This window comes from Microtus oregoni, unplaced genomic scaffold, assembly GCF_018167655.1.
Source record: "Microtus oregoni isolate MIOR12 unplaced genomic scaffold, Mior012 000013F_ref0000133, whole genome shotgun sequence".
Classification (NCBI taxonomy): Eukaryota; Metazoa; Chordata; class Mammalia; order Rodentia; family Cricetidae; genus Microtus; species Microtus oregoni.
The window spans coordinates 3,270,434-3,297,253 of NW_024543072.1; the positions used below are offsets into that span (position 1 = coordinate 3,270,434).

Below are 26,820 nucleotides of genomic sequence, written 5' to 3' on the forward strand. Positions count from 1 at the left end.
TCTTGTGCTCTATTTTTGGGAGGCAGGAAGGTTAGGTGATGTATTTAGGGAAAGAGAATTAAGAGGCTCAAAGCACATAGACTTCAAACTATATATATCTATATCTATACATATATATCTATATCTATATTTACAAATGCAACTGACTTAAAGCACTTCCATGTCTCTCTCTCTCTCTCTCTGTCACACACACACACACACACACACACACACACACACACACACACTGTGTAGCCCAGGCTATCCTCCCAACTCTGTCTTCATGCCTTCACCTCTGCTGTGTGCTGGATTACAGGCAGCAAATGCCATGCTCAATTACGTCATTTGTTTTTAGACAAGGGTCCTTTAGGAATTTGGTCCTTTTTTTTCGAAGCATACTCTGCTTGTGAGGACAGTGTTGGACCACACTGTCCATTAGCATAAAATGACGAGTAGCCAAAAGAACTTAAAATGACTGAAATCAAGTATACACTACCATTCCCTGCTGTGTATGGCTAGCAGGCAGCATGCATGTGGGATGCCTTCATCATTTCAGCAGCTTCTCTTGGACAGTCCAGGCTCCAGTCACACCTAGCCTCTGATTCACCTCCACCCAGGTGTTACCCTCTTCTCGTTACCCTGGCTCCTCACTACTCGAGCTTTCTTCTCATGCAGGTGCAGGTGCCTCTGGGCTTCTCGGCAGTATCTCCCTCTGGCTAGATGGTGGATGCCTTCTGTGACTGAGACACTTCCTTTGTGTGCTTTCTAGACTTGGTTACTAGTACTGAGACAAGTGTCCATCCTTCCATCAGCCAACAGACATGTGTCCTTGGCTAGTTGTATGTCAGCTTGACAAACTAAAGTCATCCGGGAAGAGGGAACCCTAGTTGAAAAAATGTACCCCCAGATTGGCTTGTGGGTAAGCTTGTGGTATATTTTCTTGATAGATGTAGGAGGGCCTAGCTCACTGTGTGCAGTGCCCATGTTCACCAAGATCATAGAAAATCATTAGTGGTCAAACCCAGGTTAGACTCTTGGTCTGTAGTACCTTGTCATATACACATTCTAAACACCGCGTGCTGTGCCCCAGTCTCACAAAGTCTAGCGCTTTGGATGCACCACCAAGCAAAGGAACTTCTTGTAGAAACTGCCTGACCTTAGATATTAATTTGTTTAGCCCACACCAGGCACCAGTCCTACCTCCAAGATTAAGAAATCTCTCAATTATGGCAAGATCACCAGGGCTCTTGTTTTGCTGCCTAGCCTATCTGCAGGATCTGTTTTTTGAAGGGAGATCTGCCCTTGATTTAAAAGACAGCTCCTGAAAACAAAGAGCCTTGTTGTTGTTGTGAAGGTCAGCTACCTCCACTGGACCCAGCCTTGAGGGCAAGGACAGCATGGCTTCTCTCCCTGCTCAGGGCCTGGCACAGAATGTTCTACGGGCAAATGTCTGTGACAATTCTCTCTTCTGGGAGGAGTCCCATTTTGATGGGTGTCTGAGGAACGAAGTCTATTCCCTCTGCATTTCAGAAATATTATCAGTCCCAGTTTGGAAGTTGTAACCATCACAGTGGGAGTTGCACAGGCGCCAGCTGCACCAGCACGCAAGCTGCAAGATAAACTCATGCACAAGTGTAGCTCTTGAAATGCAGTTAAGAGATCTGCGTGGAAATCTTCAAAACAGCTGAAAATATCCTAGGTGCAGCTGGGGTACTTACAGATCAGGTATTAAGGACAGGGCTCTAGGGACAAGGTCTTGAGTAGAGATGTGACCTGGGTCAGGACACCTGTGCAGCTCACCTCTGAAGCCTTGTTGGGGTTCATCTTAATGAATTCCTTGCTCAGCACTGACCAGGGCTGAGTTTCTCTATTTGGAGCAGAGGAGGTTCTAGGCGGAATTGCTTGGCTGACTGCCTTTGTTTTCCTTTTCACATAGCCTGTGGATATCTGGCCTTTTCAGCCAAGGAAAATGGAAATGGTTTTAAACACTCACTTGAGCCATGACTTTCAGCTGTGTATTCATTTGATGCTCATTCCTTGATTTTCATATCCTCTGAGAATCAACGATAACACGGGGCAGGAAGCCTGGAGCTGTGGGAGAGGGTAGGGAGTGTGGACTCAGGCCCCTTGGCTGGCATTGGCCACAGAGTCTTCTGCTCGCTCACTCGCTTGGTCTCCATCTTTCCCTCCATCCTTTGTATGTTGAGCTTTTACTTAAGATTTAATTTTAGAGAAAAGTTTCTGACAACTTCTTTTGTAGGCAGTAGAGGTCTGCCATGGCCCTACTTGAGTCAGTAAAGAAGGACTCCAGTTCCTGGTCCTGTTGGCTAGGAGCGAGGCTCTTGGTCGATTAGGATTACATACTAAGACCTTACTTTTGCCTCCAGCTCATAACTGTTGCTTAGCTCTTTGGGAATGTAGAAGTAAGGCTCCTGCGACCGTGAATGAGCACAGTCCCTATAAATAAATGCATTCTGTCTATTACTGACACTATGACAAATAGTGTCACCTCCATTTTAAAATGAAACAGCAGGGCTAGATGAGGGCATGCGCTCATCCTGTTCCCTTCACAAAGCTGTGTCCTAAGGAAGAGGGGCACAAGGAGGCAGAAGAGGAACTAGGGGGCCCTGGCTGTCCAGGAGGGATGTCGGGAATCTAGCAGGAGTTTGCTAGAACTGGTGATGAAATGATCAATATATGGTTTTTGTTTATCTTTTGCTTCAGGTGTATGTTCTTCTTGGCAAAACCTGAAGGTGACCTATTTAATTCTTGTATATCTGGAGCTCGCAGTGTGCCAAGAGTCAGGCTAGTTCACTGAGGAGTCAGGAGTCAGTCTCTGAATACAAGGAGCTTTAGTTCAACAGGGACAGACAACCCTTCACATGTGTAAGGATTCCACTGGTTACCAGTAATAGGCCCAACCAGCACAGGGTTAAGTGAAAAAAGAATGTATTGGCTCACATAACTGACCCGTCCAGTGGTAAATCCTGGAGTAAGCTCAGGGGCTCAAATGATGTCACTGGGATCTGGTTTCTTTCTCCCCATTCTGGCTCTACTTCCTGTGTGCCGACTGCCCTCCCCTCATAATTGCAGGAGGTGGCCAACAGTATTTAAGCTTCCATCTTCTTACCAGAGATTCCACCTCACTTCAGTGGAGGGAAGTATGAGTCTTGTTCCAGCCTCCCAGACAGACTTGCTTTATTGTATTGATTCAGGTTGGATCACATGTGCAGTCTGAACCTGTCATGAGCAGAAGGCCATGGAGCGTTGGCTGACCAGCCCACATCTTGTGCTTCACCTTAAGACCCACGAAGGAGCAGTTTTTCCCTAAATTGCCTAGTAATAGAGAGAAACTCAAGCCCTGATTGCTAGACAGTTCTAACATGGTCAGGCCTGACCTCTGGCCTGACGCACTGTTGGGATTGTATTTCTAACTGATAGACTCTTGGTCAGAGTTTATTCTGATGTGAATTCTGAAGTGATGTAGTCTGCAGGTTTGACTGCACTTGGATTTGGATCCAGCATCTTCTTTTTCTTGAGGACATTGTTCTTGCTGGTGAGCTTTAGGGATTTAGTATCAGGAATCTTCAGGATGACAACTGTTTGAATTCTAAGCCACACAAAGGTAAGTGAGGGCAGTTGGCCATGTTACTCAGATAAACACGTCTTAATCTGTCTGCAGTTCTGCATAGCCAGGCAGTGATAGAAGCTTTAGGGCTGCGAGAGAGCAACAGCCTCGAATGTTTTGACTTCATCACCAAGCCTTGGATACTTTTGTCTTTAAAACAGTAACCACCTCATGGGAGCAGAATGTAGAAGCAGCCTAAGAGGTGACTGTTGAGCGTCCTAGCTTGTCAGATACGCAGGGTGTGCTGTCAGGTGATCTCTGGAAATCTTGTACCAGGGTTAATGTTCTGTGAACCTAGGAACTCTTCCCTCCTGGGAGCATGTGAACCAAGATCCCGAGAGCCTCCTTGATGGGGAGCACAGGTAGAGGAGCTCCTTCTCTTCTCTCATTGGGTCCTTCTGACAAGCTCGGGAAGTGAGCCTGGAGTCCAAAGCACTTGCTGCTATATAGACGGACACTTGGGGCTTAGAAAGATGGCGTGAGCTACCAAGGACATAGTGACTAGAAAGTTATAGGGCAAGGCCTGCTCTCAGGAGTCTTTTTTGGGTGTTCCACATCCATTGGAACCTTCTGCTCCTCCAGCATGGCTTTTACTTTTTGATCCAGTTTGTTGGATTTTTCAGATATGCACCACAGCTTTTGATGGATTTACTTAGAGAGCCATATGGTGCAGCTCGTCCCGATAAACGTTGAGTTTCTGTAGTGGACGCAATTGTCCCCTCACTTCTGTCTTGTTCATTGGCTTGATTGATCAGTTATGTATTTGCAAACCTCTTCTGCCATTAAAACAAATTACTACAATTTGTATTGCTTGAAATAACATCAGTCAAGTTAACACACTTCGGTTATAGTCAAGTAGTTTCCCAATTAGAATATGGAACAGCTTGTCTAGCAGTTTCAAGTCATTTGTCTTGGTATGCTAAATCCAGGTAAAGATTTCTCAGAGAATTGGATGGCTGTGAACCAGTACAAAGACACTCAGCTCTTGATCGGCTAGCAATGCCTCCTGTGTTCCTGTCTAAAGCTCTCCTTAAAGTCTTGCATAGTGTTTGTACTTAGAGCCTAGGATCATAGTTATAGCATTAATTACTTGAACAAAAGGAGCGTGTCTAGCTGACTAGTTGACTGTCATTAGCGCAGTATCAACACTGCTCTGGATTTCTTGTTTGCTTGTTTTTTTGATAGGACTGTATTTCAAGACTTCTAGAAACATGCAGATTAGTCAAGAGACTAGCTTATCAATTATGAGGCAGTTTTAGGGCAAATGATATCTGGTTTATTGACAGTTGATACTAAAATCAGGTTGCCTGGTTTTATAGCATGGGTATTCTATAAAGATACTTAAAACCTTGACCCATGCCTCTGATCTAAATAGTCACTGATATTTTCATGATCCTGTCTAGAGAAAAGCACAACAGGTATTTTTGAGATATGCCATTTATACTGTGAGATACATAAAGGGCATACTTGTGATGTGTATTGCTTAATGAATACACACAGAGAAAGTCTGATTGGTCCAGGGGTTTCCTTTCTTGCCCACATCCACTCCCACTCATCCAGACTCACTCACAAAATCACTATTTTTGTTTCTGTGTGCATCATATACAATTGTCTATGTCATTATATGTAGTAATAAGGGGCGGCGGGGCTGCATCCCCGGCACCCTGGCAGCCTGGCTAGCTTATGCCCCGAAATAACAACACACAAACTGTATTCATTTAAACACTGCTTGGCCCTTTAGCTCTAGCCCTTACTGGCTAATTGTGATATCCCGATCAACCCATCTCTAATAATCTGTGAGCACCTGTCTTACCGGGAAGATTCTAGGTCCATCCTGGGTCAGAGCTGAATCGCGTCTGTCTGCCCGGGAGCAGGGCATGGCATCTCTGCTGAGGCGTCTGCTCCTGAGAGGAGAGCTGTGGAGTCTGACCTCACTTCCTCTTCCTCCCAGCATTCTGTTCTGTTTACTCCTCCCACCTATCTTCTAACCAATGAGAGCCAAGCAGTTTCTTTTTATTTAACCAATGACCTCCCTCCATCAATTATAAATGGAATTCTATAGTTTATGTCGTATGTCTGGCTTCTTTTGTCAAATATCATGTCACAAGCACGGGTTTTCAGAAGTTACGTCTGACTTATGAACTCAGCCAGGGGTGGGACGGCTTTGAGAAACCTTGGTTGGTTCTGGTGGGCAGCATGCACTCAATTATTGGAGGTGTCCTAGCGCCACATTGAAATGGACCGCTCATGGAATGCAGTCGTCCCGTGGGAAGAGCTTCCTGGAACTGGGAAGTCTGGACTGAACATCCATTCTTTTCCTGACCTTGGTGGTCAGTGCCACTGCCAAGGGCACTGGGTGAAAGTTGATGTGAGCTAGATAGCACTAGAATTTTTGATGTGGTCAGTAATTGCCTCATTTTCTGTTCTATAGCAAATATTTCTGTCTGATCGGGGAAAAAACTCACGAATATGTGGTGTGAACAGAAAACATTTTATAGGAAGAGACTCTACTTTTTGTTTTTATTACTTATTTTTCTTGTTTTGTGTTTTGTATCTTGACAGCTATCGTTTTTCTTAATTTTTACTTTAATTAAACCCTGAAGAAGATTCTTTCTTAACTGTAGTCCTTTTACTTGAACTGTACTTGCACCTTTGCTCTTATTTGGATATGTTATTCAATAGAATTAAGTAAGCAATGCCTCATACAACAGTATTGTCTTTTTAAAAAAAGCTTTAGAAACTTCTGGAATTGTTCTGGTATATATCTAGCTGGACCATATTAAATTTATAACCAAAAGAAAACTTGAATTATAGAGGATTTGAAGAGATATCTAATTTTATTGCTTTTAACTTTTTCCCAGTGCTAGGGATCAAATCCAGGGTCTTGGTCATTGTAGGCTAATGCTCTGTCGCTGAGGCATAGCCCTAACATGTACAGTATTGTCGGTGAGGTGGCACAGCCCTAACATGTACAGTATTGTCGCTGAGGCATAGCCCTAACATGTACAGTATTGTCGGTGAGGTGGCACAGCCCTAACATGTACAGTATTGTCGCTGAGGCATAGCCCTAACATGTACAGTATTGTCGGTGAGGTGGCACAGCCCTAACATGTACAGTATTGTCGCTGAGGTATAGCCCTAACATGTACAGTATTGGTAAATTATTGTGTGCTGTTTGAGCTCACTGAGAAGCTTACCGAAGTGGATTTGCTCCCCCTCCTCCATTTCACACCCAAGCATGTTTGTTTCAAAGTGTCCTGAGACGGACTAGTCCCTCAGCTGCCCATGCTGTGGTAGAGAGGCAGTGGACAGTAAAACAACATCCCAGGACTAGAAACGTCACGTCCTTAAGGACAGCTGGAGGGTACACCATAGCAGCAGGGGCTCAGTGGTCACTGTTGTTTGTCAGGACATAAAAGTACCACAGTGAGAATGGGAAGATAGATGTCCAGTCGTGGGGAGAGTCCCCAGCTGGTTGCTGATAATGCCATTGGTTGGTCCTCATTTGATGATGTCACCTTTGCTGTCTGAATTTGGCTACACCAGTTGTCTCTGCTGGGTATTGCGAACTCTCGAGGATATTCTGCTATCTCCTCCTCCTTTTTATCTGCTGCTTGCTATTCCTATCCTTTTACTTGCCCTGTGCATAATAAAGCCACCCATTAAAACTTAGAGTATGGCCACCACATATCATTCTAGATCACACAGAACAATCACCCGCTCATTGCTTTTCATTTTGAAATAAGTTCTGATTTTTTGTATTATTAATACTACAACAGATTCTAAGAAGCAAAGATACTCTTACATTTTCTTCTAGGGCAGTGGTTCTCAACTTCCTAGTGCTGTGACCCTTTAGTAATTCTTCAGTGGTGGTGACCCCAATTGTAAAGTTATTTTGTTGCAACTTCATAACTGTAATTCTGCTGCTGTTATGAATCATAATGTAGGATATCTGATATGTGGCCCCCAAAGGGGTCATGACCCACAGGTTGGGAACCGCTGTATGTAGGGATAAGTCCCGTCCCTTGGGGGGCGTGTTCGCCTCGGGCTAATGTTTGCCTATAAATTTGGCGAGCGTGCTCCCAGCCGTCGCTTCTGCTTTCCTGGTCTCCGCGGGAACGGTGATTCTGTAAGTCTATTTCTACATTAAAGATATATATATATATATATATATATATATATATATATATATTTACAATCTGTCTGCATTCGTTTTTGCCGTTACAATTTGGCGCCCAATGTGGGGCTTGAACCCACGACCCTGAGATTAAGAGTCTCATGCTCTACCGACTGAGCTAGCCGGCGGAGGAAGCTCATCGGTGGGGCCACGCACTGAGTGCTCGTCACTCCCCGGCCCCTGGGAAGGTCTGAGACTGCCCCCCCCCCCGTGGCCCTAACTGGGCCCTCCCTGAGCGGGGAGGTGAGTTCCCAGAGAGCAGGGCTCCGCACGCAGGCAGACTGGGCAGGAGAGGCCCACGCCCCATGTTGGGCGCCATCTGTAGTAATAAGGGCGGCTTGACTGCGTCCCCAGCACCCCGGCTGCCTGGCTAGCTTATGCCTGAAATAACAACACACAAACTGTATTCATTTAATCACTGCTTGGCCCATTTCTATCTAGCCTCTTCTAGGCTAATTCTCACATATTAATTTAGCCCATTTCTAATCATCTGTGTAGCGCCCGTAGGTGCGCTTACCGGGAGGATTCTAGCCTATGTCCATCCTGGGTCGGAGCGGAGCTTCATCGCGTGCGTCTGCCTGGGAGCTGGGAGCATGGCGTCTCTCTGAGGCGTCTGCCCCCAAGAGGAGAGCTGTGGAGTCTGAGCTCACTTCCTCCCAGCGTTCTGTTCTGTTTACTCCTCCCACCTATCTTCTAATCAATGAGGGCCAAGCAGTTTCTTTTTATTTAACCAATGACCTTCCTCCATCATTTCCCCCTTTTCGGTTTAAACAAAATAAAAAAAAAAAAGAGGGAATGATGGGATAATAGATTTATAATTGTGAGTTACTGCTTTTAGACAAATATATTGGTATCCATTCTTGTATATTGATACAAAGTTAAATTATATTGACTATTGTATGCTTGCATGTTTCTATCTCTGTTTAAAACATTTTTTATGTTTTTTTTTTTTTCGAGACAGGGTTTCTCTGTAGCTTTGGAGCCTGTCCTGGAACTAGCTCTTGTAGCCCAGGCTGGTCTCGAACTCACAGAGAGCCGCCTGCCTCTGCCTCCCAAGTGCTGGGATTAAAGGCGTGCGCCACCATCGCCTGGCCATTTTTTATGTATTGACATATATTGTATTGATAAATATATATTGTATATATTTACCATATTGCAGTGTACATTTCTGCCTCTGATTAAGATACTTATATAATGTTTGTGTATTGATATATATTTACCGTATTGCAATGTATATTTGTACAGTGTTTATATTTGGAGGTCATTATCCTCATTTGTTACACAGTTGTTTATTGTCTTAGTCTTTAAGTTAGATAGATATTGAGAATTATATAGATAGCCATCTAAGTTTATCATTTATAATTAGACTAATCAGATTCTCTAGATATATAGAGATTATACTCAGTATAGATAGATAATCTTCGACCTCTTCAAAGAGCTGTAGAAAATGGCCTTTAATCTAACTCAGAGTTTTGTGATAGTGAGACACAATTGCTCCTGGCAACACCGCTCTATTCCTGAGAGAATGTTGAGCACCAAAGACACTCCACCTGGAGTCTTTCTATTTGGCAGAACTGGCCTTTGGGCAAAGAAATGCCCATACCTCAACCACTGACAGAGATACAGAGCGTGCATCAATGGATAAAACAGGACTGTCATATCCTGCCAAGACAGGGTAAGATAGTTTTGAAAAGTTCCTTGCCTTTAATAATGGTATGTCAGTTATGTTAGGCCTTAGCCAAAATTGGTTGACTCAACATTGCAAACGAGACTTTGGGTGATTGCCCAGGTAGTCAGTTGTCTCTGTCAATTGTTGCACATTTTGGATATATCTCGTTTGTTGAGTAGTGTTTATTCCCTTCTCAGATCTTTGACGGAGTTGAAGATTATATAATTGTAATTACTCTCTACATTATTTGGACTCCTTGAGATAGAATGTTTAGCAAAGCTTTTGTTCTCAATATTGTTTGTTATATTTATTATTTGTTGTTATTGTATATAGTTGTATTTGGTTTGGTTCTGTCTTATTTAGACAAAAAGGGGAGATGTAGGGATAAGTCCTGTCCCTTGGGGGGTGTGTTCGCCTTGGGCTAATGTGTGCCTATAAATTTGGCGAGCGTGCTCCCAGCCATCACTTCTGCTTTCCTGGTCTCCGCGGGAACGGTGGTTCTATAAGTCTATTTCTACATTAAAGCTATATATATATATATTTATATTTTTACAATCTGTCTGCATTCGTTTACGCCGTTACAGCTGTATATTTAGTGTATTTCAGCTTATAAATTTAGATCTTTGCCCGTTCCAAATTAGTTATTTTTCTGTGGTGTGATAGCTGTCAGTTACTCCCCACACAGACCCGCAGCTCTTCAGTTATTCCAGTGACTGCTGAAAGCGTTTTCGTGTTTTTATTGAATTGCTTTGGTACCTTTGAAAAGACTCAATGGACCATATAAATACAGTAGACCTTCTCTAGCATGTTTTGTTCCATCGATCCATTAACTTTATGCTGTTTCTATACTGTTGATTACTATGGTAAATCTTAAAATTAGTGGCATTAATGTGCCAATTTTTGTTCTTTTTTTTCTCCTCAAATTATTTTATGTTCTTTGCATATCAATAGAAATTTTAAACTCATACTCTAAATTTCTACACAGTAGGCTTCTGGCATCCTGATTGAGACAAGATTAAATCTCTAGGGCACTTTGAGAGCAGCATCTCAGCAATATGGATGCAAAGTTGACCTTTTCCATTTATTTGGATTTTCCTTTAAATCTCATCAATGTTATGTGATAGTCTTACACACGTCTTGGTGGGTTTATCCCTATAGCTTCTACATATTATAAAGAGCATTTATGAACAATCTTCTTGCTTGTTGCAAATCTATGGAAACTTGCACCAGTTTGGTCAAAATGACTAATTAGTTACAATATTTATTTGAAGATTCTTTAAGATTTCCTTTACACACTATCATGATGTTAATAATAAAGACAGTTTTCGTTTGTTCTTTTCCATATTTATGTGTGTGTTTGTGTATATTTGTTTGTATATGTATGTGTGTGTTTATATGTATTTGTGTATGTATATGTTTGTGTGTTTGTATCTGTGTATGGGTATATCTGTGTATGTATTTGTGTATACGTGTATGTGCATTGGCCTATGTGTGCATATGCTTGTGTGTATATGTGTATGGCGTATTGTGTATGTGTATGGTATATGTATGTATGTGTGTATATGTGTGTACTTATATTTTCTTGCTTCAGAGCATTGGCCAGAACCTCTAGAGCAGAGTTGAAATAGAGCGGTAGAAGGCAGCTATCCTTGCTGCCTTCCTGAAATGGGAGGAAGTGTTCTTCCCTCACGGAGTGCAGTGAGTTGTGAGTTTTTCATAGGTGGTTAGTACCGGTTAGGAAAGTGTCCTGTTTCACGTTGATAAGTGTTTTTGTTATGAAAGGATGCTGAATCTTACTAGATACCTTCTCTGGATATACTAGGATAATCATAGAGTTTTTTTTTTTTTCCTTTGAATCCATTGAATAGCTGTTAAACCAATTCTGTGTTCCCATGGTAAACACCACTTGATCTTAATTCCCTTTCTATATGTTGACGAGTTAGATTTTTAAAAAATATTTTGTTACGGGTCTTGGCATGCATGTTCTTTGTTGTTATCAAGTGTTTGGTTTGACATCAGGGTTTGAATAAAAACAAAGAGCGGTTTTATACTATTTACTATGGCATGGCTAACAATAGAGCTCGCGTTTTCTTATGTTTGAGCACAGCCACTCTAAAAGAAGTAGAATTATTTCACTGATTATGTAAGATTTGTGCTTATTCACTTAGGCAATATCTACAGAACAGCATATTTGTTGTGTGTGAAGTAATACAGCCGAGATGCTGGAAAACATTGCCAGTGGGTTGAGCAATTCATACCATCACTTATGTTAAAATTGTGTTTATGTAGTTTCTGCAATTTCTTGTAACACTGGCAATGAATTCTTCAGTTGCCAATCATTTGTAGTTTATGGCCTGTTCAATTTATATGCTTTTATTGTATGCGAGTATTTGAACCTCACCCTTTCCCTCTATATAGAGTTTCCCTCTATATAGAGGTTTCATTTCTCTCGAATAAAAGCTTAGTCATAAGCCAGCTAGAATTATTTTGCGTCAAGTTTGCAATTGCTTCTGGGAAAATAAAATACTTTCCATTTATGTCGGAGGCATCGTAGGTTGCCACTCTGACTGTGATTTCTGGCTGACATAAGGATTGTGGATTCAGTTTAACTCAGAAGAGGTTCCATACAGAAAGAGGTCAGAGAGCTGAGGTGGTCGGTTCTGGGGAGATAGGGGCTGTGCTTTGGTAATGATGGAGGGAGGGAGACTTGAGAGTGACAGCCTCGTGCCTCAGTGTTGTTGCTCCAGGCTGTGCTCAGGAAAGACTGGTGGTCACAGAAAGAGTTTGGGGCACCAGCTTCCCTGCCTGTCTCAGAACGACACATTTGGTTGTACATCCAGCCCATGTCCACCAGTACTAATTTTGAGCTTTGTCGTAAGGGTGGGACTGTATGAGTCAGGAAGATGTTTTCTCTAATTTTTCTTCCAAGAACCCAAGAAGGTTGAATTTATCGTGGGCGAAGCCTGGCATCTGTAAGCAAGAACCCCCAGCATTGTGTGGGGCATCTGGAGGCTTGTGATTGACAGGTTGTGTCTCTCTCCTGCTAGCACCCCTCCTGTGGACTGTAGGTCGAGACAGCTGTGGGGTATTGTGCAGTTCCCAAATGCTACAAGGCCTCACCTTAGTGGGCTCTGCTTTTCTGGGGAACATTACATTCATTAATTGAAGGGGCATGGGATTGGAAATAAGGAAAATGTTCCTTAGCACGACATGTACCTCCGTGTCACCATTCATCCTCCCCATTCTTGAAGGCTTTTGTTTGAAGTCCAGGTCCCCAACATCCTCTCTGACTTAGGACTCACAGTCCTTGGCTTCCTACAGATGGCCCCTGACTTAGGGTGGTCTGTCTGACTTAGGATTTTTTTTTTTTTTGGCTTTATGCTGGTGTGAAAGTGGAACACATCCAGTAAAAGCCATTCCTCGGTGAGATGTGTTGCCTGTCCTTGAGCAATGCCGAGCTGTGACTGTAAGCCATGGTTCTGCGTGTGGTAGCCCGCTTGCTGAGCTCCGAGATTACTCCAGTAAATGCAGTAAGAAGCTTCTAGCTCACAGTAACCACATGGCAGCCTGAGAATCTGTGATCAAGTGTCTCTTTTCCTTTGGGATCCACTCTCTGCACGTGTTTAATAAATGTATCCCAGAGAATAATATGTTCTGGGTTGTGCCTGAGAAGACAAGGTTGAGATCACAGAAATAATCGGGCTCTGACTTTTAAAAAGTGACAGCAAATGATGCTTAAGAAAACCTTGCCATTCTTAGGGATGCGTTAGTTAATTATAGCAAAAGATGGTTTTAAAATACACAGAGGAGAATGTAGTGTCTGCAAAAGCCAGGGCATTTAGCATATGAGGAGTGCTGGAGCAAATGATTTGGACTGAGAAAAACATGATTAAATTATTTGGGGGCTTAATTTGTCTGAGTTAACCCTCTAGATCAGTGGGTTTTACCTGTGGGTTTAACCCCCCCCCCCCATAGGGGTCTCATATTAGACATCTTGCATATCAGATATTTACATGACGATTCATAAACAGTAGCAAAATTACAGTTACGGAGTAGCAATGAAGATAATTTTATAGTTGGAGGTCACTGCAGCGTGATGAACGGTATTTAAGGGTCGCAGCATTAGGACGCTTGAAAACCAGTGGTCTAGGTTACTCTTACCTTTCAGAGTGTGCTGTATGACTGTTCCGCAGTTACCTTCTTGGTAATGAAGTCTTCCCTTCTTACCCAGTCTGCTGGCTTTGGAGAGAACTTCTTTTGTGGTTTCCATACCTCAGCTTTCTTTTAGGCTTGAAAAAAATGGTATTGCTATTGGAGCCAGGAGCTCCAGGGTCCGGCCCTTCTCATCTTCCATTCTCCTCCCTTTACAACAAGCGTGATGGAGTCTGCCTGGTGGTGCTTAGAACCCAGGTAGCTCTGGTCTCTCCCCACAGCAGAAGCTAATGGAAGCCAATAGCGTGCCTGTAAGGCGCGTGCCATCTCTCGTCCGCATGTGCTCTCTCAAATGATTGTGGCCTTACAGACTAGGATCACAGGGATCGTTACAGCCAGGGAAATGAGGGTTAGCAGGCCCATGTTTGTCCAGCTGCATTGCTGAAGTTCTGGAATGACATGCTACACAGTGTTTGTCCCATTGCATTTACAAAAGGAGAGTCCCTTTGGAACCAAGCCTCCATCAGTCAATGGCTGTTTTATTCTGTATACTCTTTGGAGAGCTTAGAACAATGAAGGGAGAAGGAGCTACAAAAGTTGCTTCCTGGAGGGCTTTCTAATTAACTATATATACATCTTTAGACACACATGCATACGTGTACATATATATATATACACATACATACACACATTACATATACACACGCGATAGAACCTAAGGTTTCAAGGGTGCTAGGCAAACTCTCTTCCACTTAATATATTCCTTGTCTTCGCACACCCCTCCTCATTTTAAACTTTTGAGGCGGGGTCTCCTTCTATAGCTCACGTAGGCCTTGATTTTGTGATTCCCCTGTACCCGGGATCACAGGCCCGTATCAGCAGACCTGGCTTGATGATTTCTGAGAACTGTGGTAACCTAGGCATTGCTTTCAGAGCTCATGACCACCTCCTGCTGAGGCATCGACCAGGCCCCCCAGAGGCTGTATGTTGAGGGGTGTGCGTAAAATTTGGGAGAGTATGGATCAGCCATCTCAAAATAGAGGAAGCTATAAGAGGTGGGTATTGGGGATTTTAGGTATTCTTCAAAGAACTAGAATTCTGTACCTTCTTATGCTTTAGTCTCCTGGGTTTTCAATAAATTGACGACAGTATGACTTTTTTGTCAAATTGCTGAGTTGGGTTTGAGGCACGAATGTTGTTTATATCTTTAGATACTCTGTAAATGTGCTGTGTTTTCTACTCTTCTTAGTTTGAGCTGCTACTGTGATAGCCAGGTGGAATCGAAGAGAAAGTTGCAGCCAGAGAGTTGGGCCACTGCCTACATGGGTCTGGTGGTGGGCCTGTTGAACCCAGTACCTCCTGGGTCAAGCTGGGGGTCAGGCCTCATGGCCTCTCCTCTGGGACCCCAGAGTGAGCGCGCTCGAGGCTCGAGGAGGTCCTGTGCTGTGGCCTTGTGCCGGGATGGCTCCGGCAGAGCAGTCTGCAAGCGTGACTGAGGTTTGAGATGAGAACAAGCGGCACAAGCCCTCTGCTAGGGCAGATTTCTTTTGATGTCTACTCCTTGTTTTCTGAGATATCTCTCTACGGGTCTTTATGATATCTGGGTTTCCAATCATGTTTTTGTTTTTGTATTGGCTTCAAAGAAGCTGAGTGGAATTTATTGTTTGGTTATAGTTGCTGGACTGGCCAAGTTTTAAATATGTATTTTTACTTTATTTTTTTTTTAAGCCAACTTGGGGGAGGTTTATTTGGCTTACATATCCCAGGTCACAGTCTGTTGAGGAAAGCCAGTGGAAGAACTTGGAGGCAGAGGAAAACTACATGCTGGCTCCAAATGGCTTGCTCTGTCTGCTCTCTCTCTCTCTCTCTCTCTCTCTCTCTCTCTCCCTCTCTCCCTCCCTCCCTCCCTCCCTCCCTCCCCCCCCTCTCTCTCCCTCCCTCCCTCCCTCCCTCCCTCCCTCCTTCCCTCTCTCTCTCTCTCTCTCCCTCCCTCCCTCCCTCCCTCCCTCCCCCTCTCTCTCTCTCTCTCTCCCTCCCTCCCTCCCCCCCCCCTCTCTCTCTCTCTCTCTCTCTCCCCCTCCCTCCCTCCCTCCCCCCCCCTCTCTCTCTCTGTCTTAAGATTTTTTTTTTTTTTTTAGCTTTATGTACTTGAATGTTTTACCTGCATGCATGTTTTGCATGCATGCTTGATACCTGGGAAGGCTAGCGAAGGGCACCAGATTCCTTGGACCTGGAGTAATGGCCAGTGTTGAGCCACCACGTGGGTGCTGGGAATCAAACCCTAGTGCTCTGGAAGAGCAACCCATGCTCTTAACTGCTGAGCCAGCTCTTTACTTTTTTTTTTTCTTTTTTGGTTTCTTGAGACAGGGTTTCTTTGTGTAGCCTTGGCTGTCCTTGAACTCACTCTGTAGACCAGGCTGGCCTCGAACTCATAGAGATCCTCCAGCTTCTATCTCTCAGGTGCTAGGATTAAAGGCATGCCCCCTCCTCATTTTTAAAAAAATCTGATGTAGTTCCCTATTTTATTTTGATAATCTTAGTGTTTCTATGACCTTTAGCATATATAACTTTATGCCACTTAAACAATAGGTCAGGTTCATATTTTTAAATAATTTTTGATAGAGGCATGCTATCAAATAGGAACAGATTTGAATGGCTGTAGTAAAATGTTTAGAACAGAGGTCTGTATTTTTTCTTATTAATTTTTTCCATATATTTTACATACTGACCACAGTTTTCCCTTCTCTCCTCTCTCCCATTCCCTCCTCTACCTCACCCCATCTGCCCCCTCCCCATCTACTCCTCTTTCATCTCTATTTAGAAAGGGGTAGCAGGCCTCCCATGTGAGTCAAAAACCATTGGCACATCAAGTTGAGGCAGTCCAAGCTCCTCCCCCTGCATCAGGACTGGGAGAGTCATCCCAGCATGGGGAGTATGTTCCCAAAAGCCAGCTCAAGCACCAAGGATAGGCTCTGATCCCACTGCTAGGAACCCTGCATACAGACCAAGCTACACAACTGTCATACATGCAGAGGGTCTAGGTCAGTCCCATGTGGGCTCCTTGTTGTTCCAGAGTCTGTGAGTTCCCATGAGCTAGGTCAGCTGTCTCTGTGGGTTTCCCCGCTATGATCTTGACCTCCCTGGCTCATGCAATTCCTCTTCAACAGGACTCCCAGTGCTTGGCTGTGAATCTCTGCATCTGCTTCCATCAGTTACTGGATGAAGGTTCTTTGATGACAGTTAGGGTACCCCCATCTGAGTACAGGAGAAGGCCAGTTCAGGCACTATTGCTAGGAGTCTTAGCTGGGGTCATCCTTGTGGATTCCTGGGAGTTTGCCTGGCATCAGGTTTCTCCTTAACCCCCAAATGCCCCCTCTATCAAGACATCTCTTTTGTTGCTCTCTCCCCCTCCATCCTGTCCCCAACCCACCCAGCCCAATCCCTCATATTCTCATCTCCTCATCCTCCCACCCCACCTCCAGTTCACCCAAATTCAGTATTTAAGCTAACCTTTATTTTGTGTTATTCTGCACCACATAGGGTTTCCAGCTCATCTTTCTGGTTTCTCATTTGCATTATGCATCCAAGGAGATTTTTCTCTATAAAAAGTGTTTTCCTGAGATGACATTCCTGGCAGGGTGACCTTCAGTTCTGACCTAGGATCCCTGAGGCTGCTCTTGTTCTTCCTGTGGTAGGTGTGAGGAAGCTTCCCTGCGTCCTGAAATGCCCTTCTCCCATCACGAGAGGCTGGGGCCACCGAGCGTGCAGCACTGGCTAGTCTTATTAGGGTGCGAGGGGGTGAGATTTGGGGTGTGCTGCCTAGGTGTCATGGCCACCCTTCAGACTGACTTTTAGAAGTAGCTTTTGATGTCTTTATTTGGTGTCTGTTCTGTGCTGGGCCCTGAGGCAGGCATCGTATTTTTAGGTACTTAATGATGGCAACAGTAGCACCAGTAATTATGGATGCTAGATTCACCATAGGCACAGTGCATTTTAGAGCACTTACACTGGAAAATTCATAGGAAGTATGCAGCTCTAGGAGAGAAGCTGAGTCCATTCTCTGTGGGTCCAACCTGAGGTCTATTGGCCACATGACTCTCAGGATAGCTATGAATGAGGTCCAATACAAAACTTTAATCTTGGCCGGGGTCGGTGAAGGATCCCAAGATGGCCGGGCGTAAACTTGCTCTAAAAACCATTGACTGGGTGTCTTTTGTGGAGATCATACCCCGAAACCAAAAGGCAATTGCAAACTCCCTGAAGTCCTGGAACGAGACCCTCCACACAAGGTTGGCGAGTCTGTCTGAGAAACCACCAGCGATTGACTGGGCTTATTACAAGGCCAATGTGGCCAAGGCTGGCTTGGTGGATGATTTTGAAAAGAAGTATAATGCCTTAAAGATCCCGGTGCCCGAGGATAAGTACACAGCCCTGGTGGACAGTGAGGAGAAGGAGGATGTGAAGAACTGGGCTGCGTTCGTGTCTGAGTCCCAGGTCAGGATCCAGGAGTATGAGAAACAGCTGGAGAAGATGAAGAACATCATCCCCTTTGATCAGATGACCATTGATGACTTGAATGAGATCTTCCCAGAAACCAAGCTGGACAAGAAGAAGTACCCGTACTGGCCTCATCAGCCCATTGAGAACCTGTGAAACAAGCTAGGAGGGAGCCAGTCCTTCATTCCAGACTCTGGACATTAAAATAAAACATTTACATAGCAAAACTTTAATCTTACTTGAAACATTATGAGATTTAAACAATTATTGTTATTGTTTGTGTGGGCCATGGCATGTGTGTGGAGGCAGGAGGACAGCCCTTGAGCTGGTTCTCTCCTTTGATATTAGTTTTCTCTGAAGATCGACCTCAGGTCACCAGATTTGCATGGTAATGCCCTTGCCCCAGCCCTCTCATGGCCCACAATAGGAGAGTTTATTGCAGTTTTTTTGTGCCTCAGTTGTGTGGTTTTCAGTGTGAACTTTGTAGGTGATGATGTTGATCTATGAAGGTTGCATGCAGATGCCTGCCTTGTACTTACTCGTGGCACAGTGGGCTGAGTAGGAAACAGAATTCCCTTTTGTAGGATGGAGTCTTTGTATAAGGCTCTGGAGAACCTCCTCACAGTGATTCCACATACATAAACTTACAAGGAAAGTACCCCAGATCACTCAATTCTTTAGAGTGGCCCCCAGAGATTACTTGAGTTATTTTCAGAAGTTTCCTGGGGGTGGGGAGAGTATGTGAGCTGGCCTTGCTCACTCTTCCCCTCTCCTCCCCTCCCCTCCTGTGACTATTGCTTTCTGTAATTCAACTGATTGCTTTTCTTTCCAAATTGCTGGCTTAAGCTTCGTCTTATCTAATTTTATCTCTTCCAGCCTTGTATATCTAGAGCATCATTAGGGCCTGTGCTCATTCTGTCCCTTCCACTTCTCCCATGTTCCCTCCGCGTCCCTAGGGGGATAGGGACTTGATTTGCATACCCTCTGCCTTGTGTGGAGCCGGGGGGGGGGGGGGGGGGGGGGGTGGGCAGTGGGTGTGCTTCTTGTCTCTGGAACGTCACTCTCTGAGCTGACACTTCTGGGCTCTCCTAGGGCCTGCTTCCCATCACCCACAGCTTGCTTGCCTCCGCCTCATCCCCGGTCTACACTCTGGGGCTCCTGGTTTTCTTCCCTTCCACATCATCTACGTATTCGTTATCCTTTCACTCCAAGCATCTGTTCCTCCAAACCACAAAGTCCACTTGGTGTAATTAAAATATATAATACGTTTATTTTAATATCACTGTGTCTCTTCATACATGTTTTAGTAAGAGACTTGGCTGTCAGCACAGGGCCCAAGTATTTGTAAATATCCAGTCGTGCCAGCTCCCCTTCAGGGCGTTTGTTTTTCTACCAGTTAATGTTCTCTCTGTCTCTGCCTTGGCTCTGCATGTGTCTCTGTGCTGCATGTGTGTGTCGGTGTCCTTGGCTTTTCCTCTGACACAGATCACTCAAATAGATTGACGCCTTTTCTTTACATGTTCCCGTTTATGGCATACTCGAATGAGTGGGGAAGAAGTAAAACACAGCCTTCTGTCTTGCTCACTTAGTCAAGAGCCAGTGGGGACCTCCAGGTGCACGCCTTCATTGTTATTGCCCTTTCAACCTCTGCTAATACAGGGGCACTCCTAGCTTGGCACATGCCACCTGGGCACTCTCTCCTGAGGACCTTGCTTATGCAAGCAGAGCCTCTCCTGGCCTTATGGGTCGACTGCCTTCTTGAAATGCATGTTAAAGAAACCCTCCCATCTGCTGGCATCTGGAGCAGAGCCACAGGATGCAGAGGGTCCAGCATTAGAACAGATTATGTGGTGCTTGTCTGTCACTTCCGCTTAATGGCAAATAAAATCTATTTTTGGTGAAGAATTCTTGCCTCTTGACCTGTGGGTGAATACTGACTGACAAGCTTTACCTCCCATGTAGAAAAGACTTGCACACTGGGCCATCATTGATCTTAATGTTTTCTTCCCAGTGGAATTAGAACATGGTGTTTCTTTTGAGGTTACAGAGAGCCAGCAAGGATTCTCCTCCCAGACTAGGGGAAGTGAAGGAATTACTTGAAATCCTCTTTCTGTCGGCCATAAAAGTAAGATGGAAGCTGGGCAGTTACATTAGAAGGATCTCGGTACATTTGGGACCACACATTTCTGGTCCTTTTCTGGAAGGGAAAAACTACATTTTTGTTATGTTACTTTTTAACTTTTATTTTATCTTTCGAGACAGGATCTCACTCTAGCCTAGAGTCTCATTCTGTAGCCAAGCCTTGAACCTGTGGCAACCCTCTTGCCCCAGTCTCTCAAGTGCTGGGCTTACAGACATGAACTACCATACCCAGCAAAACTGTATTTTAGGTGTAGGGTTTTGTTTTTTCTTTTTCTTTCTTAAAATGTTATCATACAGCAGGGCTGGAGAAAGAGCTCAGTGGTTAGAGTGCACACTGCTGTTGCAGAGGAACCAAGTAGAGTTCCCAGCACCATGTTGGGCAGCTGACGACTGCCTACAACTCCAGATCCAGGGGGAGCCGATGCCCTCTTCTGGATTCTATGGGCATCTGTGCTCATGTGCACATGCCCCCTGCCCCAGCATTTACACATATAATTAAAAGCTAATAGAAAAAACTTTAGTGAAGCTATCAAATAGGAAGGTTGTTTCTGGAGTCTTCCTGAGCTTGCCTCACTGACTCTCTGAGTGGGGTAGCATTCTTTCCTGCCTCCTAGATGGCAGTGTAGATCAGACGGGGGGAGCATGCAATCTGTGCTCAGTGCACAGTTGTGGCAGATAAACCCTGTGATAAGGCCTGCTGGGAAGGCCTTGTGGTTCCTTTGTTCTCATTTGTTGGCCTTATTTTGCTTTTTGTGATGTATGGCTGGCCCTCAAACAACATGTGTGGTGGGCGCTTCTGTGGAGCCTGGTGCCTTTAGGCTTGGAACTCTTGTTTTGAGGATTCATAACTCGGAAAAGGGCAGAAAAGTTTTGAATTTCCCTTTTCCTTTATTTGTAAAAGATTTGAAGGCTTAAGTTATATGATTAATCATGGAGGAGGTTAAGAGTCAAAGTTTTTTCTTTTGCTCTGGTCATTTTTTTTTTAAGCTAAACTTGGCATGACTTGAAGCAAATCTGTGTCTTCCTGAGTATCCTTTTTTTTTTTTAAACTAAGAAAGTAGATTCTATCTCTAATGAAATAATTGCAAACAGTCCTGTTAGCATATGGTAGTGATTTTTCTCAGAGGCTCGTTGAAAAGTATGGGAACTACCAGGTTAAAAGGCATACGCATGGGCCGTCCATATATTCTAGATGCTTATCTCCAGACCACAAGGTCTCAATGACATGAGAAACTGTCTTGAAAGACAGTAGACGTTAGCCCTCAGGCCAGTCCTAGCCTTATTTTGGTATGGCCTGAGAGCTAAGAATGGTGTTAGCATATTTTTGAACCTTTGAACAAAAATCCAGAGAAGAATAATATTGTGACTTGTAAAAATGTCACATTTCCATATCTGTAGGTTTTACTGGGACCTAGCCCCACCCCTTCATTTGTATAGTGTGTGTGTGGGGGGGGGGGATGTGTGTGGCTTCTGTCCTTCAACAATGGCTGAAATGAGTAGCTGTGTAAGATATTTACTGTCTGGTTCTTTATAGACAGAGTTTATAAGTCTAGAGACCAGATCGTAAAGAATTTTCACCTTAGTATTTATCCCTGCACAATTTCCTTTGGAAGTTCAGCTTTTGACATAGATTTCTTTTAAAATTCTTATTATTAATATGTAGAGAAAAAAATCAAATATTACCGATTAATCTCATTATTCAGGCCACAACCTCTATAATGTTTTTAATAATAAAAATCAAAATGCCTATGTTTAGTTTTCAAATATCATAATAAAGGTATAAGGTGAAACTGCCTGGTCTTTCCTCCTGTCTCAGTTCCTCGTGATGTGCCTGATATACGCATGAAGTACAGCTGGTTAGCGTTCTGTTTTGAAGAGGGACCGTGGAAGACAGGCAGGCATACGGGGATCCCATGTGGCCATCGTTCAGCTTCAGCATTGCTCAAGACGAGTCCATTCTTGAGTTTCTTTGCCACCAACTTCCCATAGTACTTTGAAGCAGATCTAAAGCATATTGTTTAATCTCTGCTTACCCCTAAAACAGACATAATCAGCGTCTGCTAGCTCATGTGAAAAACAGCAGTGATTCCTGGATGTAAACTTCAACACCGGGTGTTATTTATAGTGTCTTTTAAAGGTTGGTTTCTTGCACTGTTTGTTTGAATCAGGATTCAGATAAGGTCTCCACAGTGATGTTGAGCCTTGTGCTTCACGTCCATCTTAACCCACTCATTCTCCCTATGTCTCTCTTACTCTGTTGCTTGTTCTTTGGAGGAACAAGGTTATTTACTAGGTGGAAGATTCACGCCTTGGGCTATTATTTAATGTGCCTCTCTGACTCCCTAGCTTCTGGGAGTTGTACTTAGATTCTGAGATTCTGTCACTTTAAGTTTTTCTTTCTTCTTAGCTACACAGTTTCTTTCTTGTTTTATGTTTCTCTCATTCTCTCTCTCTCTCTCTCTCTCTCTCTCTCTCTCTCTCTCTCTCTCTGCACACTAGTGCCAGTGCCTGTGCAGGCCAGAGGTGTCAGATTCCCTGGAGCCAGAGTTCCAAGAGGTCGTGAACCTGATGGATATGGGTGCTGGGAACCTAACTCGGGTCCCCTGGAAGAATAGCAAGAGCTGTTAACTGCTGAGCCATCTCTCTAGCAACTAGCTAACGTCTCCATAGGTGATCTTTATTTTTCCTATGGGAGATTCATTTAATACCTTTTTGCCTATTTGTGATGTTAGGATCAGTGTTTAATATACAAATCAAGTCATTTCATATAGGTTATAGCCACAGAGACTCTGATTCTATCACTGCTTTTTTATTGTTGAAAATTGCTTGATTTTTTTTCATATATTTTTCGGTTTTGGATGTTTTGAGTCAGCTTGTTATTTGGCAGTGTGTTTATTTTTGCACCTGCTGTGACTAAAACACATGCTAGCAAAAAACTTAAGGGAGGATAGATTCACTGGGGCGCATGGATTTGGACGACCCATTCTGTCATCTTAATGGCTAGGAGAGCTGGCCAGAGCGGCTCGGTGTGTGGAAGACAGTGCGCTAAGGAGCAGGGAGGAAGAGGGGAGAGAGTGGAATAAATCTTCATCCTCAAGAGGGGAGGGGTGTACTAGATCTTCATCTTTAGGTCCATTCCCACTAACCCACTTTGAGCAACTAGGCTTCATGTCCAAAAGGTTCTTCAGTTTCCTAAAATAGTGTTACTAGTTGGTGAACAAGCATCCAAAACAAAATGTGTGTGTGTGTGTGTGTGTGTGTGTGTGTGTGTATTAGAAGTGGCCACAACAAACAGATTCATTTTGCTTTTGCAAAATTTTAAGTGTTGTGGATTTAACCGTATTTAATGTGTTCCCTGGAAGTTACCCATGCTCAGATTGTCCCCTATTTACTTAAGTGAGCCTGCTCAAGCTGATTCTCAGTTCTTTTGACATGGATTTATCCAGTCTAGTTTGGTAATTTCTTTGAATTTATTATTTTTTATTTTTATTGAGCTATATGTTTTTCTCTGCTCCCCTCCTTTATTCCCCTCACCCCATCTACCTGTGACTCACATGCTCCCAATTTACTCTGGAGATACTGTCTTTTTCACCTTCCTATGTAGATCCATATTTCCTCACTTAGGGTCCTCTTTGCTGTCTAGGTTCGCTGGGGTTGTGTACTATAGGCTGGTTTTTCTTTGCTTTATGTCTAAAAGTCACTTATGAGAGAATACAGATTATATTTGTCTTTCTGGGTCTGGGTTACCTTACTCAATATTTTTTTTTTCTAGATCCATCCATTTGCCTGCAAATTTCAAGATGTCATTTTTTATTTATTTTTTACTGCTGAATAGTACTCCATTGTGTAAATATACCACTTTTTTTTTTATTCCATCTTCGATTGAGGGACATCTAGGTTGTTTTCAGGTTCTGGATATTATGAATAATGCTGCTGTGAACATAGTTGAGCATATGTCCTTGTGGTATGATTGAGCATCTTTTGGGTATATACCCAACAGTGGTACTGCTGGATCTTGAGGAAAGTTGTTTCTTAATTTTCTGAAAAATCACCATACTGATTTCCAAAGCAGCTGTGCCAGTTTGCACTCCGACCAACAATACAGGCGTGTTCCCTTTACCCCACAACCTCTCCAGCATAAGTTGTAATCAGTGTTTGTGCTGCTGGGGTTATATTTAGGAAGTGGTCTCCTGTGCCAATACATTCAAGTGTACTTCCCACTTTCTCTTCTACGAGGTTCAGTGTGGCTGGCTTTATGTTGAGGTCTTTGATCCATTTGGACTTGAGTTTTGTGCATAGCAATAGATATGAATCTATTTGTGTTCTTCTACATGTGGATATCCAGTTATGCCTGTGCCATTTTTGAATATGCTTTCTTTTTCCATTTTATATTTTTCGCTTCTTTGTCAAAAATCAGGTGTTTGTAGATGTGTGGATTAATATCTGGGTCTTTGATTTGATTCCATTGATCCTCCTCTCTGTTTTTATGTCAGTACTAGGCTGTTTTCAGTATTGTAGCTCTGTATTGGAGTTTGAAGTAAGAGATGGTGATACCTGCAGAAGTTCCTTTATTGTACAGGACTATTTTAGTTAGTCTGAGTTTTTCTGTTTTTCCATATGATGATGAGTACCGTTCTTTCAAGGTCTGGGAAGAATTTTGCTGGGATTTTGATGGGCATTGCATTGAATCTGTAGATTGCTTTTGGCAAGATTGCCATTTTTACTATATTAATTCTACCTATCCAAGAATATGGGAGATCTTTACATTTTCTGGTGTCTTCTTCAATTTCTTTCTTCAAAGACTTAAAGTTTTTGTCATACAGGTCTGCATGTCTGGAATAAAGCCTACTTGGTCACGGTGGATAATTTTTCTGATGTGTTGTTGGAATCAACTTGCTAGTATTTTATTGCGTATTTTTGTATCAATGTTCATGAATGAGATTGTTCTGTGATTCTCTTTCTTAGTAGTATCTTTGTGTGGTTTGGGTCAGGGTAACTGTAGCCTCGTAAAAAGAGTTTGGCAATGTTCCTTCTGTTTTTCTTTTCTTTTTTTTTTGTGTGTGGAACAATTTGAAGAGTATTGATATTAATTCTTCTTTGAAAATCTTGTAGAATTTTGCACTGGAACCATCTGGTTTCAACTTTTTTTGGTTGAGCGATTTTTTGTTGTCTGTTTCTGTTTCCTTAGCAGTTCTAGATCTATTTAATTTGCTTATCTTGTCTTGATTTAATTTTGGTAAGTGATATTTATCCATAAAATTGTCCATTTCCTTTAAGTTTTCTAATTTTATGGAGTACAGGTTCTTGAAGTATGATCTGATGATTTGCTGTGTGTCTGTTGTTATGACTCCCTTTTATTCTGGTTTTGTTAATTTGGATATTCTCTCTTTGCCTTTTGGTTAGTTTGGATAAAGGTTTATCTATTTTGTTGATTTTTTTTCAAATAACCAACTCTTTGTCTCATTGATTCTTTGTATTGTTTTCTTTGTTTCTATTTTGTTGATTTCAGCTCTCAATTTGACTATTTTCTGTCATCTAGTCTTCCTGGGTGAGTTTGCTTCTTTTTGTTCTAGTGTTTTCAGGTGTTCTGGTAGCTCATTAGTGTGGATTTTCCCAGCTTCTTTATGTAAGCATTTAGTGCTATGAACTTTTCTTTTAACACTGCTTTCCTTTTGTTCCATAAATTTTGGAATACTGTGTGGTCATTTTCGTTGAAGTTTAGAATGTCTTTAATTTCTTCCTTGACCCATTTGTGATTCAGGTGAACATTGTTCAATTTCCATGTATTTGTGGTTTTTGTTGAATTCTAACTTTAAGCTATTGTTATCCAATAATATGCATGTTATTCCAATTTTTTGTATCTGATGAGGTTTGCTTTGTTACCAAGTGTGTGGTCAATTTTTAAGAAGGTTCCATGAGGTGCTGAGAAGAAGGTATATTCTTTTATGTTTTGATGGAATGTTCTATAGATGTCTGTTTTTTTATCTTGTTTTGTGGATTTTTGTTAGTTTGTTTTTTCGAGACTGTGTTTTTCTGTATCTTTGGAGCCTGTCTTGGAACTAGCTCTTGTAGACCAGGCTGGCCTTGAACTCACAGAGGTCTGTCTGGATCTGCCTCCTGTGTGCTGGGATTAAACGCATGCATCACCACTACCCTGCTTTATAGATGTCTGTTAAGTCCATTTGAGTCATAACATCTGTTAGTTCCCTTATTTCTCTATTAATTTTTTTGTCTGGCTGACCTGTCCAGTGGTGAGAATGGAGTGTTGAAGTCTCCTACTATTATTAGTGTGTGAGGTTTGATGTGTGATTTAAGCTTTAGAAGTGTTTCTTTTACATATGAGAGTGCCCTTGTGTTTGGGGCATAAGACGTTCAGTATTGAGATTTCCTCTTGATGGATTTTCCCTGTGACAGATATGAAATGTCCTTCTTTGTCTCTTTTGATTGATTTTAGTTTGAAGCCAATTGTGTTAGATATTAGGATAACTACACCAGCTTAGGTCCATTTGATTGGAAAATTTTTTCCCCAGCCCTTTACTCCGAGGTGATGTCTGTCTTTGAGGTTAAGGTGTATTT

At 43.0% G+C, this 26,820-nt stretch overlaps 2 protein-coding genes across 17 annotated transcripts in view; both read left to right on the plus strand.

Annotated features, from left to right (window-relative positions):
- Cacna1d (calcium voltage-gated channel subunit alpha1 D) overlaps positions 1–26,820 on the plus strand; it is a 309,902-nt gene that overhangs the window by 27,194 nt on the left and 255,888 nt on the right. The window lies entirely within an intron of this gene.
- Positions 17,754–18,275, plus strand: LOC121454957 (ATP synthase subunit d, mitochondrial-like). Its single transcript, XM_041662379.1, has one exon. It carries the CDS (start codon positions 17,773–17,775, stop codon positions 18,256–18,258), a length of 486 nt encoding a protein of 161 aa, XP_041518313.1. The 5' UTR covers positions 17,754–17,772; the 3' UTR covers positions 18,259–18,275.